Source organism: Melanotaenia boesemani, chromosome 17 (assembly GCF_017639745.1).
Source record: "Melanotaenia boesemani isolate fMelBoe1 chromosome 17, fMelBoe1.pri, whole genome shotgun sequence".
NCBI classification, from domain to species: domain Eukaryota; kingdom Metazoa; phylum Chordata; class Actinopteri; order Atheriniformes; family Melanotaeniidae; genus Melanotaenia; species Melanotaenia boesemani.
In genome coordinates this window covers 21,748,205-21,762,350 of record NC_055698.1, presented here as the reverse complement: position 1 = coordinate 21,762,350, position 14,146 = coordinate 21,748,205, and the positions used below count along the sequence as shown (strand labels likewise).

At 39.3% G+C, this 14,146-nt stretch overlaps 1 protein-coding gene across 1 annotated transcript in view; it reads left to right on the top strand.

The window, feature by feature from the left end:
- LOC121656908 (oxysterol-binding protein-related protein 10) overlaps window positions 1–13,762 on the top strand; it is a 104,507-nt gene extending 90,745 nt beyond the window's left edge. The window contains exons 8-13 of the mRNA XM_042012138.1: window positions 2,741–2,890; window positions 2,970–3,468; window positions 9,116–9,302; window positions 10,515–10,697; window positions 10,792–10,945; window positions 12,634–13,762. Coding sequence (XP_041868072.1) covers window positions 2,741–2,890; window positions 2,970–3,468; window positions 9,116–9,302; window positions 10,515–10,697; window positions 10,792–10,945; window positions 12,634–12,678 — 1,218 coding nt within the window. The 3' untranslated portion in view covers window positions 12,679–13,762. The remainder of the gene's footprint in view (window positions 1–2,740; window positions 2,891–2,969; window positions 3,469–9,115; window positions 9,303–10,514; window positions 10,698–10,791; window positions 10,946–12,633) is intronic.
- Window positions 13,763–14,146: the final 384 nt, after the last annotated feature.

Below are 14,146 nucleotides of genomic sequence, written 5' to 3'. Positions count from 1 at the left end.
ACTCGGCTCCAGCTCCAGGGACGCCTGTACGTGTGTGTGTGTGTGTGTGTGTGTGTCCAAGCAGGCTATGTCCCGTGTGTGCGCCTGTGTCTTTTGCACAAAATGTTTTGGTGCAGAGTGTACTTGGCGTGTGCATGTGTGAGCGCAGCTGTCTGCACGCATGCGTGGAATGAAATATTCAGGTGACAGGGACCCACTCTGGTCCTGGAAATCATCTTCTGTACATGCAGCAGTAATGCTGCGAGGAGATTCAGTTCAGATTTCCTTCAATATTCCTGCTCAGCTAAAATGAAATGTTGCATAAGTTGTTCATGGGACACATGTTTACCCTAAACCGTGATTGTATGGGGGCATGGATAGAAGTAGAGGATGAGGAGCAGAGAGCTGTTGCCCACAGCGACGAGAGCACTTTGTGCATTATACATCAACCACCTTCTTTTTTTTTTTTCTTCTTCTGCTTCCTTTATGCCCCAAGTTGTTCCAAGAGATATCAAAGGCATCAGCTCTTCAACCTCAAGTAGATCTGTTTCCAGTAGAAGAGTAGAGCACAAACAAAGGGCACAACTTCTGCAGATATCGTAAGGGTCAACGTTTAAGACTCTCAGGAGTAAACGACACTTGAGACACTGAAATAAAAGTAGTGTTGGCCCTGTTTCTGAAGTGTGTTGCTGCAAATATCTAAGGCTTAGTCTAAAATTCACGTTCTTATGTTGTAGACTTAACAGCTGAGGATTTAACCTCTTTCTTCATTAGGCAATTTTTTTCTGCATGTTAGAATTGACGCTTCCTAACATGTGCAAACATTTTAGGCTTAGTTATCATGAAAAGGTTAAAGTAAGATGGAATTTACCTCCTAAAAATGAAGAATAACAATGATATTGCTCCTGAAACAAAGATTGATGCTTTAAGTGAGGAGTAAACTAATAACTGACAACTAGTTGTGTTTTCTGGCATTTATCGGTTCTGTCTGTGCTTTCCTCAGAATGAGCTCTATGACCTTATCATGACTATTGACAGTTGAATGTCAAGAGGAAGAAAATGGCTCAGTCTTCCTCGTGGCCTTTTCATGGTGGAGGTGTCAAGTGAGCGGCTTTGTGTTTGAAGAAGCTGCAAATAAAGAGTCCAGATAAAATAAAATATCTTTGGCAGTTTTAGTCTCGTAGCTTAGGACCTCCTTAGTTTCATTTGGAAAAATATTCAGGATTTTAGAAACACTGGAATAAATGAAATCTGTTCAGAGATTTGTTTTTATTATTTATGTCAGTGACTTCGGATTATTATAGTATAAAACTAATTCCTTCTCAATTCTATGTTTAACAGAAGGTTGGGCATAATTGTGCCATAAATAATGTATGATTGTAGCTAAAAACATGTTTTCTGAGGTCACAGTGAACATTTGTGCCAGATGAAATTAAATTCCCTCCAGACGTTCTCTAAAAGCAGGACACAGCCGGCTGCAGTTGTCACTGATGGGGACACGCTAAAGACATAATTAATATGGCAGCATATTTCTCTTGTTTAAAAAGTAGGCCCATTAAAGAGTCTAACTTTCTTATAGTGTGTAAATGACCTTAAAACACCAAACTCAACAATCCCGCTATAGCCAGGGCTGACATATGGTGTTGTTCTGCAACACTGAGCTCAGAGCCCTGCTTTCATAATTCTACGGCATCTTCATTCATCATCACATGAATTCCTCTTAAATGTGAAGTATGACATTCAGAGTCTGTTATTCAGTGGAAAAAAATCTAGTGCTGATTTATAATTCAGAAAATCACTTGCTTAATTTGTCTCCTAAATTCAATACCTTTAGAAATAAGAAACACTTTGGATCAGAGTTAGTTCCCTTTCTTACATGTAGCCAGTCTTTGTCTTGTCTCTTTATAAGAATAAAGTTTCTATAACTGTTAGCTTCACAGATGCATACTTCTGCCCATTTCTTTTCCATTAAAGTCAAATGTTTTTATTAGATTTCAACATATTGCATAGACAAAAATATAAAAAAATAAATATATATGAATAATATAGCAGTAGACTGAGTAATACTTTTACATTTACTCCTGTCTGGCCTACACACCCACACAGACATAAACTTGATATGTACATACAGAGAGAGAAAAGAGAAGAACAAAGAGAAGTGAAGCCTTTTAAACTTTTGTTTTAAGCCTTGACTTGTGTATCTAAGTTGTTTCATCTTAAGCTGCCCCATCATGTCCATCATCCAACACTTGTGCTGCAGTCCTTTTCCACCTAAGCAAAATGAGTTGCAGTGCAAAGAGCATGGTGAAGGCCACAATGGGTGGCTGAGATTTTGCAGTCCTGTGTCACCATCCCAAATAAAACCCTGTGTTTGGTGAAATTCTTAATTTTTTTCTTCTCCTGTTGCACTGGTGTTGAAAACCCCCTCCCAAAAGCCCTTCAGCATTGGGCAGGACCAGAAAGTTCAATTTAGATGTGTTTGCTATCCAGTAGTAATGCACCTGATCTGGTATGGCCAGCCCTTCCACCAATTTCATCCAGTTATTTAAATATTCAGGATCTTCTGGTTAATTATAAACCAACCAGATCCCTCAGGTCGTCAGCCCACTTTCTACTAGAGTAGACTCAAGTTTTCTTTCTGTTCAGAACTAAACCTGGAGCTGCAGCATTCAGTTTTTATGCTCCTCACATGGGGAACAAACTTGTCTTTGCTTTTCAATTTCTTCTTTGTTAATTAGATTAAAACATTTTGTTTTGACAGCACCATGCAGGGCTGGAGGACATCAGCACCACTGAGGAGGTGACAGACACAGAGGACAATGAGGAGGAGGATCTGGGCGTCCTTGACGACCAGCGGAGCATCATTCTCCACCTGCTCTCCCAGCTCAAACTGGGCATGGACCTCACACGAGTAAGCCAGTGAAATACTGACCACATCACAGGAGCGATGGTTCAGTGTGTAAGTTTTGTGTTTTTTTTTTTTTTTCAAGGTGGTGCTGCCTACATTCATTCTGGAAAAGCGATCGCTGCTGGAGATGTACGCCAACTTCATGGCCCACCCAGACATGTTTCTGTCAATCACAAACGGGGTCACGCCTGAGGACCGGATAGTCCGCTTTGTGGAGTACTACCTGACCGCCTTCCACGAGGGGCGGAAAGGAGCTGTGGCCAAGAAACCCTACAACCCTGTATTGGGGGAGACCTTCCACTGTTCCTGGGAAGTGCCTCGGGACAAAGTCAAACCCCTGGTCAGATTGAACCAAAGCCCAGCTCGGGAGCCCGGCAGGGGCCCCAACAACACACAGCAGGGCGAGGAAGCGCTCGGAGGCTGCTACAGAGTCCGATTTGTGGCAGAGCAGGTGTCCCATCATCCACCTGTGTCAGGGTTTTACTGTGAGTGTCGGGAGCGAAGGATGTGTGTCAACGCCCATGTGTGGACCAAGAGCAAGTTCATGGGCATGTCTATAGGTGTGTCCATGGTGGGAGAAGGTGAGTCAGTCCACTCTGAAACCTAAAGGAAACTATGGAAATCAACTTACTTATGAGAGAATGCAGTTCTTGTGTTATTAAATAACAAATATGTGAAGGTTAAAAATATTCAGAACAAAGCCTAGAAGATGTTATTAGATTAATTTTTAGATTTTTTAAGTTTCCAAACAAGATGTGACCTATGCATCAATTTATTGTACTGACTCTAAAGTTGGTGTGCGGACTGCAGCAATGCTTATCGTATGATTTAAGTTGCCATGACAGTGGTGTCAAACTGATCTCTTGGGGCTTTTTGCAGCTATGTAAAATTATTGCGCAATTAAATTAGGATGACTTATTACAGCAGTGTATCATGGCTGACCAACTCCCCTCCTGGTGTATCTTTAACTGCAGCGTCCCCTTATTAATATAATTACCTAAATGTCTTTTGGTTTTTTGACTGGCTTCACAAAAGGAGAATAGTGTATATAAAACCCTATCACTCAGTGATTGATAATTAATGATTTTTAGTTTATTTCTACAACTGTAGATGACCGTTTTAAAGCGACAGCAGGAAACTTATGTTTTATCGGCCTGAGTACTTATGGTTATTATCAGAGGCATCTCTGGGTTAAAATCATTAGCTTGGTGTAAAGACACACATGCAGTTTAAGTTAATCAGAAGATGCGACTGCTACTTACTATTTTGCAATAAATATGTAAAATATATTGACTGAAAAAGCTTCGGGATGCTTTGGATCCGGAGAGGAGATCCATGGGGACAATCCAACCCTGGTGGAGTCTCCCAGGAGAGGGTGGCTGATGTTGAAAGACTCAAAACACCTGATACTGTGTGGTCGTTCATCTAAGGTTGTAATCATTTTTAAGATCTGGTGAAGAGCAGATGATTTTAGGTCCTGGTACATACAAGCTTGAAACGGAAAGAGGGTGAACTTTCTTTTTCATGACAGTATATTAAAATGGTTTAAAAAAAAACAAAACAAAAAACAGATCAAGTATGAAAACCGAGAAATTTTATGAGCCAATTTTTAATTAATGCCAGCAATAACGTTTTAAGAGTTTGGACAAAAACTGGAAACATTGTTCTAAGAAGTGAAGCCTTCTTCATCTTAACTTTCGAAGACTTTCTGGGAATTATTTGTTTGCCTTAAGGCAAGAGATGAAAGCAGACTTGTTTTCCACTAAACGACAGATTGGCTTCCAGGGCATGGCTCAGCTGAGAAGAACCTGTTTTGAGGGGAGGAATGTATAAATTCTGGACAGACAAAAGGAGTGAAGAAGATTCTTAATTTTTTCCCTGTACATCAAATAATGTGACAACTACAAGTCTGATGATGGCTGGGCAGGTAAACCTTATTTGAAAGGACTTCTGACCTGTTTAGTTAAACGATGATCCATCAGCTGTTGTTGACATATTTCCAGCTTGTTTTTGACCCCGTGAAAAGTGTCTGTTTCAAGTTGACCATTTTTTTTTATGTCTAATTTTAACCATTTATGTAACTTATACTGATGTTGTGTTTTTATGCATCTTTTAGAGTGTACAATGATCTTTAGTTGGGTTGGTTATGACGTCCTCCCCCCAGAGTATAATGTCAGGCAGCAAAAGAACAATCAGACAAAAACAGAAATGATACTTATGGACGTTACAGTAAACACAGTTCATATCTGCAGGATTATTACATTCTATAATAAAGTGTTACAACAGCTGAAATGTGTGCATCACAACAAGGCTAAAACAGGAGGAGAATCCAGCCACATCCAGTAAAAATGTAAAAATGACCTCTCCTTACATAATGTTCGTCTTCTGTAACACATCAATAAATCCCCTAAAATAGCACATTGCTCATATTGCAAACTTTTCAGTTTTAAGTAGCATGTCGCCGATGCTTCCTGCCACAGTGTGCTGGCTATGTGAAAACTTTTAGACCTCTCCTTTGACAATCAATAGTCCAGAGCTCTCCGTCAGCACCATTACACCATGTACAGTACGTACAGTAGGTTAGTCCGAGATGAGTCACTGTGAGTGGGGGACAGGAAGTCCTTGTGTGTTTGACTGAATCTGAACTGATCTGCGGACCACCTGTTGGCAGGCTGTGACGCAGCAGTTTATCGTCATGCCTGTAGGCTTGGCTGCATCAGAACATGGTGACATTCACCTCAGGATATATTGATTACTGGACCACCCTCCCCTGTCGCAACGGCTGCTGTCTTGACAGCTGCAGCTGATACTGTATATTTATAAGAACCTCAAGCACTGATGGGCAGTGAGTCAGCAGCAGAAAAAGAACAGGGTTACAGCAGCTGATGCTGCCTGGATTTAGTCTGGTCTGGATGACATTGTTCAGAGCCCATCAGGGGCTAAAAAGATAGAAATATTTATAAGAAAAGGTGTGCATGGAGACAGGGGTTGCAAATTAGCCTTGGCTAGAAACCAAGCGTGGCATTTACTCTGCATAATTTTATGAAGCTATGTTTTATGCATTTGTTTCCATTAAATAAACTTGCAAATAAAATAAAATGCATGAATAACATATGCATATAAATCAACGAAATAATTTTCCTTTATTCTGGCTGATGTATAAATATAAAACTGGTGTTTTCAGTGAGTGACCAGAATTTTAAGTTAAAAAGGTGAAACTTGCTTGTTCTGCAACAAGAATGACAGTCTATTGGCAAACCACCAACATTTTTTTACTGATGAGATGCGTTTTTAAATAAATCTAAATACAGGAAATTCATTCATAAGGAGGACTGTGGCCTTACAATTTAAATCGGCTCTACCTAAACCAGTAAAACTAAGATGCTACTTTCGCCCACAGACCATATTAAAGACCAACGTATTTGCTTAGACTTGAACTACTGGTTAATAGTGCAGTTACTGCTCTTAAGTTGTGCAGTTTTTGCAATCCGAAGCTTTTCCTTTAGCTACTTATTGTAATTTTGTCATGCGGTTACGTGAAAGTTATATATGTATGTTAAGATATTAAATGAAATATTGCTAAATAAATAATTAAAGGGAATAAAAAATAAAAAAGGCACAAAAACTGTGGCAGTAGTCTAAAGGAAAATAAAGGATGCCTCAGTGTTTTCTATGTGGAAGCACTAAGCTCATGTCCTTAGTGAGTCTGAACAGGTTCCTTGGTTGCTACTTTAATGCTACTGGGTCATTTCACTCAGTTTGTACAAATGTGAGGGATGCTAGGCTCTCAGCTAGCGCTACCTAGGTTGCAACTTTGCATTATTTTTTGGTCATACCACCTTGTCCTGTAAATATCAACAGCTAATATGTCTTTATTGCTTTTAGGATAGACACAGAGGGTAAAGTGGATGTGTTTTTGTTTTTACCAAGAGGCATGCTAAACTGCTATGATAAATTTACCAGTGGATGCTAGCCACATGTCTCATGCTAGCATATTACTCCTATTATTCTGTTGTGCTTCTGAATTGACTTTGAAATATTTTTATTAGTTTTTGAAGCTCTGAAGGTTTTGAGGGCTGAGTGTTTATAAACCTCCCAGAGACTTCTCATGCAGATTTGTCTTAGTTTTTCTGGTTCTTGCTTATGGAACAGCCTTCCAGAGGACCTGAGGGCAGCGGGGACTGTTGGCATTTTTAACAGAAAGCTTAACACTTACCTTTGTAGTAAAGATTTTAATTGAATATTTTTTTGACTATAATTTGCATTATGTTTTATTGTGTCTTTCCTTTTATCTCAGCTTAAGATTATTTAAACTTCCAATGTCTTAGATTCCCTGATGCAGAAGGTGAGAGTTAGGACAGCACTATTAAGGCATAATTTTATGTACATAGGTGTGTGTGTGTGTGTCATGCATATGTGTGACTGGTGGGTAAAAATTAACAACTTTTTATTAGATTTTTTTTATGTAAAGCACTTTTAGTTGCATTTCTATCAATGAAAAAGTGCTCCATAAAGACAGTTTGACTGAGTATGCTGCTAGCCTGGCAGTACACAAATGATTTTCTCAAGTATCAAAGTCATTATTTAATCTTCTATTTCTCCATTTGGCTGCAGACAGCTTAAAAAGATTACTGCAGGACAAGATGAATCACAAAGCTGAGTAGGACATTTAAAACCCTGGTAAAAACTGGTGAAATACCAGAAATATTTCACCTTATCATGACTCAGTTTCTGCATGCCACAAACAAGATTTAGGCTAATTATGGTACATGAAATTCTTAAACTAGATTATAAAATTGGTAGTTATGCCAAACACGACAATGACTGCAGCACAAACATATTTCTGCATTAAGAAAAAATAATTACCACTAAGATTTGAAATTGGACCTAATTATCATACATTAAAAGTGACAATTTTAACCAGAATTGAATTATTACAAAATGTGTAGTTTCTAACAGACAGGCAGCTTGTTGTAAGCAGGCAACGTTTAGTTAAATATTTAACATGTTTTTTTGTATCAGTTATTTAAAGTTTGTCCTCTGAGAAGCAGATCTGTGACAAACCCAGAAACTAGAGCAGCACAAGTCACGTCACAACCAGGAGATTTAAACTGGTTGCTACTCATCTGATGTCTGTCCCAACGCACAGTTTAATTTCTTTTCACAAAATCTAATTGTTTCTTCCTCTCATGTCTCTGCTTTGTAAATAAGCAGACCAAGTTCATCTGCAAATGACAAAAAAAACAGTCTAACCACTGATATTTGGTGAAAGGCAGTTTTCGGTCTTTAAGATAAGTAGCACTTTAACTTAAACAAATCCAGCAGTGTGTGCGTTTAGCCACAAAGACTTGTCTACTAAATGAAACACAGGCAGCTTTTTCAGCCGAGTTTTTAATCATACAGCTCAGTGCTGTTCACAGCTCCAGGCCAAAAAGTTTTATCCCTCACATGTCCTCCCTCTGTCATTTTCTGCCCACAATGGTGCCACATGCAGGTTTTCCCCCTGCAGCCATTCTACAGTGAAACATAGCTGCACAAGTGGTCTCTTGTAAACATGTGGTCATGGTGTAAGAACTGAAAGCTACTTATGGAGCAAAGAGGGCTTATTTATGACAAAAAAAAAAATAAAAATCTCTAATGCTGGTGAGTCACATGTGCCGCGAGGATGCATAACAGAAATCCCTGCATTCAAAAGATTCAAACACAAACTAGTTTGTGTTGAAAGATTCTGCAGCCTCCAGTCAGGATAAATAATGTTTTACTCCCAAACTTAAATCACTGCTTTAATTAGGTCTGAAAGCTGCCTCTCTTATGGATGCTTCAGTGTTAATTTAATTGCACTTGGTGAGGGAATTAAATTAATATTTATAAACCACAAATAGTTTGTGTATTACTGCTTTATTCTCTATGTTGCCTACTGTGTTCTGCAAGTGGATAACGAAAATTACTGACATGCATATAACTCCTTGAGAAAATGTTCAAACCTGGCTTAAAAATTAAATTAGCGTTTATTTCTTAACGGCTGATAATGTATTATACAGAGATGGTGCACAAGGGTATCAGCGGGCTCATAGGAGAATAAAGTCCTCCTCATCCAAATTTCCAAACATATTTTATTCTGGTCATTTCACCTCCTGTGAATCACTAAAACAACCTCATTTTTAGGATGCATTTGCACTCCCCTTCATGTATTGAATCTCTCTGGGTCTCCTTTTTCCCTCTTCCCAGGAGTCCTGTGTCTCCTGGAGCACGACGAGGAGTATGTCTTCACGTTGCCCTGCGCCTACGCCCGCTCCATCCTCACCGTGCCCTGGGTGGAGCTTGGGGGAAAAGTCTCCATCAACTGCGTCAAGAGCGGCTACTCGGCCACAGTGACCTTTCACACAAAGCCTTTCTATGGAGGGAAGGTGCACAGGCGAGTCTTATATCTTTTCCTATGACATCACCTTTATTCAACTCTCTCCACAGACCGGTTCTTATCGTTTTTTTCATAAATCATGTCCAGCCTGAGGAAGATTAGGATTCCTTTGTGTGACAGTGTGGCTTTGACTTTTTACATAATGCCATCTACCCCTGTTGTAACAGAGCAGCAGCTGCATAAAAAATACATAGTTTCTTTCATTTATTGAAGTTTTACCTGTAATTTTGATTTTTTTTTCCCCCCATTTGATTTAAGAGGCTTCAACACACGAGGTGTTTTTCCATAATTTAAGTCGAGACTGTCAGGAGATGCCGACACAAATATGCAAACAAAAAAAACAAACAAAAAACTTCCCATGCAGACATCAAAACAGAGGCGATGTGGGGGTCAGTATCATGCCTAAACATGCTTGAACTAAATTGGAAATTTGGCATTTGCTTGCTCTTCATACTGAGAAAAGCCTCGTCTGGAGGATGTTTATTAATGACCTGCAACTGGCTTCTAAAGCTAGGAGGCTCTTGGACTGTTTCTGTCTGATTTCTTTTGATGATGTTCTGGTTGAGAGTCAAAGCGAACCCTGAGAAGGTTTCCTCTGATGGCTAGTCCTTGAAGGCTTCAGGATGGAACGGTTCACCATCAAGTTGTGCTATGGGGTGGTGGCTAGTGTGTAGCATTTGCACGATCACTGATCTCCATTCATGCCTGTTACTTTTCCCCCACATTTACTAACCTGCATGCTGATAGTCACTGTGTCGTCCTGTGGGTTTTTCACCAATAACTAAAGTTTTGTTTTTGTTGTGATTTGTGTAATAATTATCAAGATGGGCTTTATATCTATATAGCTCCTCTATAAAGCCAGACCACCATTTTGCTGGCTATGATGCTGTGAGACTCTAGCTTCTCTAATTCGCATCGGATTGCCCCCGATGTGTTCATCTGCATTTTTCGTGCTGCAGGAGTAGACTGGAAAGCCCTGCATAAATGAGATTAATGTGATCTGTGCTCACTTAACAAAAGGAATTGAGAGAAACTGCCTCCAGAACAGCCTGAGAGGCAGATTATTAGAACATGGTGATGTAGATAGTACGTACAGTTATAACAGAAGGCTGTAAACAGAAATGGCAGCAGCAATCACTAATTGTGATTATTTTCCAAAACAGCATGTTAGATATCCTTTCAAATAAAGTCTTTGTTTTAATAATGCAGAGTGACAGCAGAGGTCAAGCACAACCCAACCAACACCATTGTATGCAAAGCGCAGGGTGAGTGGAACGGCACGCTGGAGTTCACCTACAGCAGCGGGGAAACCAAAGTGATCGACACGGCCAAACTACCCGTCACCAGGAAGAAGCTGCGACCTGTGGAGAAGCAGGGGAGGATGGAATCCAGGTGAAGACAAACACACCATTGACTAAGCGGGTTACTTTTATATATATACATATATAAAAAGTGTTGCATTAACACGTTTTGCTTGGGTTTGCAGGCGGTTATGGCAGCATGTCACCAAGTCTCTGAAGGAAGGGAACATGGACGAGGCCACGGAGCACAAACACAGACTGGAGGAGTGTCAGCGAGCGGAGGGCAGGAAGAGAGCAGCTGATAACAAGCCCTGGACTCCCAAATACTTCACTAAAGAGGTAAAACATTTAGCCTGACCTGCATTTATTCACCAGGGATTTGATTTAGAAATACTGGCGAGGAAATGCAGGAGAGACAAAAAAAAAAAAGGCAGAGGAATGTTTATATTTCAAAGTCCAATTGAAACAGAAGGAAAAAAACTCGCCATCATGTGACACATCATGTTTGTGTGATTACACTCAGCAGGAGTGACTCAGAGCAACGATCCAAAAGTGTAAAAGATGTTTCATGTTTCTGCTCACACTGAGTTAGAAAGCAGTGGGTTGGTAATCATAAGGGCTTGAATATAGGCTGCTGGACTTCTGTTCCTTGGTTTTTGAAGACCCTCACTTCCCATTCGAATGGCTTTCTCTCTTCTAAGAATTAAACACAAGAAGAGTTTTGGATCAGAAGTGAGACTACAAGTATATAGAGGCCAGTGAATATCAACAATTTTTTCAAACTAACCTAAATGTAGTTGGTTCCAGTTTTTATTTACACAAAAATAAACATTTTCTGACCCTTCCCTACAGGCACCGGTGAGGGCGAGGTTGATACTTCAAAGATGTTCATGGGGTGAAGTTTAAAAACAGTGATGTCTTCATTTAGTTCTGCAACATGATCCCAGTGTTTTAGTTTGAATCTATTTATGTTTTAAACTAAGGCTACATCTACATACATCAACAGAGTTTTTATCCAAGTCTGTTAGGAGAAAACAAAGTTAAAAGCATCACAAAATATATCCACAGAATCAGTTAACGGGAGCGCACTTCATGGCGAGCAGGTGACTTAAAATGACCCAAAGCACCATTAAGGCTTCATGTTAAATCTGCATTTAGACAAATCTTTCTGTTTTTCTTTTTTTCTAAGAACGTGCAGCATCACGATTTCCTCCATCATCCCATGTTTGCGAGTCTAAAACTGATGTTGGATCTCTGCACTGCCCTCTAGTGGATGTATGCCACACAGCAGTGCCAATATAAAGTATCCATGCAAGTTTACGGGCAGGGATGCTTGACACTGACGTATCCATACATTAAGTATACCTTCTGAGCTGAAAACAGGCTTGCATGTTCTGTAATTATCCAGACGTTGCTTGATAGTGGAGAAATCTTAAAAAGCTGATTATCCAACTCCATTATTCCCTTTATACATCAGGAGGAAGTAAATTAAGATATCAGTTAAAGATAAGCAGTTTCTCTGAAATGTTTCCGCTGAATCCATCAAGAGAAACAAAAAAAACTTGTCAAATCATCAGCCAAAATTAGAAGTCTCTTCTCAGCCTTGCTGTTTCTGGATAAATATTTTTAAAAGTTGTGTAACACACTCCAGTAACGGCATTAAATTGTTCAGTGAACTCCAACTGGCCTAAGCTCTTAGCACATGCTCCAGTTCCCATCCAGGATTTGACCTGGAAGTAACAGAAGAAGCAAACAATGTAAGAGATGAACGGTGCTTCAGTGGCCAACTTGCTACTTGACTTAGCACTGATTTGTGAGGATACCATTTTACTTATGACAGTTAAGGAGTAATGGTCATCTAGCCATCCGAGGTGTTGGGACGGTCTGGAAGGCCATTACTACTCAACCGTCACCCATGGGTGGGCACTTGGATTGACACACTTGCTCATTCCACTTGTACTTGTTTACATACATGATTAGATTAATATTTCATATTACACAAGCAAACTATCTTTTTTTATGTTTAGGGAGACGGTTGGATCTATAACAACCCACTGTGGAAGTCTACTTGACATCGGAACAACACTCATTGACAGTAACGGAGAGTAAACCATGGAAACAGACCGCCGGACACGATGGAGAAGTGAGGTGCCAAAGGGATCTCCAGTTTAACCAAGAAAGGCTTTGGGACTTAATACATTTTTATAGTATTGAAGTAGAATATTTCTATTTTTCACTTTGCTAAGGCCTTCTTTTTGCACATGCTCAGTGACAACATTGCCACCTGTATTTGTTTTAATGATCAGTATGTCAATTCCCAGCTTTAGACCAGATCCAGTCTCCTGTAACGCACCATACCGTAGCTGTAAATGACTATTTATGAAGCACTTTTATCATGAAGAGAAATCAACTATTTTATACAGTAACTGTGGCTTTTACCAACCCAGGTGGTCTCAGAGCTTTACAGGAAATAAGGTCACCAAACCAGATTTAAAAGTGATATAAAACAAATGTACATGACAAATGATGTATTCGTATATATTATTACACAGTATATTACTACAAAGTTCAAGTCTGCACTATGAATGTATCCAGGCACATTTTAACCCCCCTTACTGTCTGTATTTTTGTGTTTCTTCATGTACAATACTTCACTTACTTAGTGAAAAACCTCTGCCAAACTGATGATTTCCATCACTACCTCTCATTTAGCTATGATTTTCTTCCAAAAAAAAAAAGCTGCGCAGCTTTGGTGGTTTAAAGTTCCCAGGTCTCCCATCGGTTTGGAAGGCTGCCTCCGATGATGCGAGGATCATCTAGCAGAACCAGGAAATGTGCTGGTTCATACGCATATGTACTCAGTTAATGAACCGTGTGGCCAACTTTAAGACTTTTTTTTTACAATATAAGATTCAAATGAAGACTTTAATTTTTGCTGCATAGCTTTTAATTGTACTATTGTGTTTGGTGTTTACTAGGTGCCAGTTTGTAGCCTCAAAATCACCAGTTGATTATACATAAACAACCACTGTTGTCTTAACAGACTGGTCCTACAGGAAACTTAACAAGCAGCTACACACAAACACATGAAGTAGATGGAGATTGTGGATAAAGGACTGTATATTAATAAAGACCTTCTACTGTTTTTAAATTAAACCTGTTTTATCATGTTCTGTACTCAGACTTTTAAAGGTGTTGTCTATAAAAAGGCATCGTTTAAATAGCATCTTAGGCACTCGATTACCTAGCAGCCAGTTATAGATTTTTTTTCTAATTTTATTAGGAAAAAAGCCCTAAATTACAGTTACAGGCATGAAAATAGTATTTTTGCACTAATAAGGCGATCGACAAAAAGGAAAGTCTGTAAAGAAGCCTGAAGTATTGGTGAAAGCTCATCTTTTAGTGTTGTAGAAAAAAAGGTTTTATTGCAAATATTAACCTTCAAACTTAATAGACTTTCAGAAACTGTTTTACTCCATGCCTCTGTTTTATACATTAGTGCTGGGCAACAACTAAAATTATTAATCGCATTGTTACGAG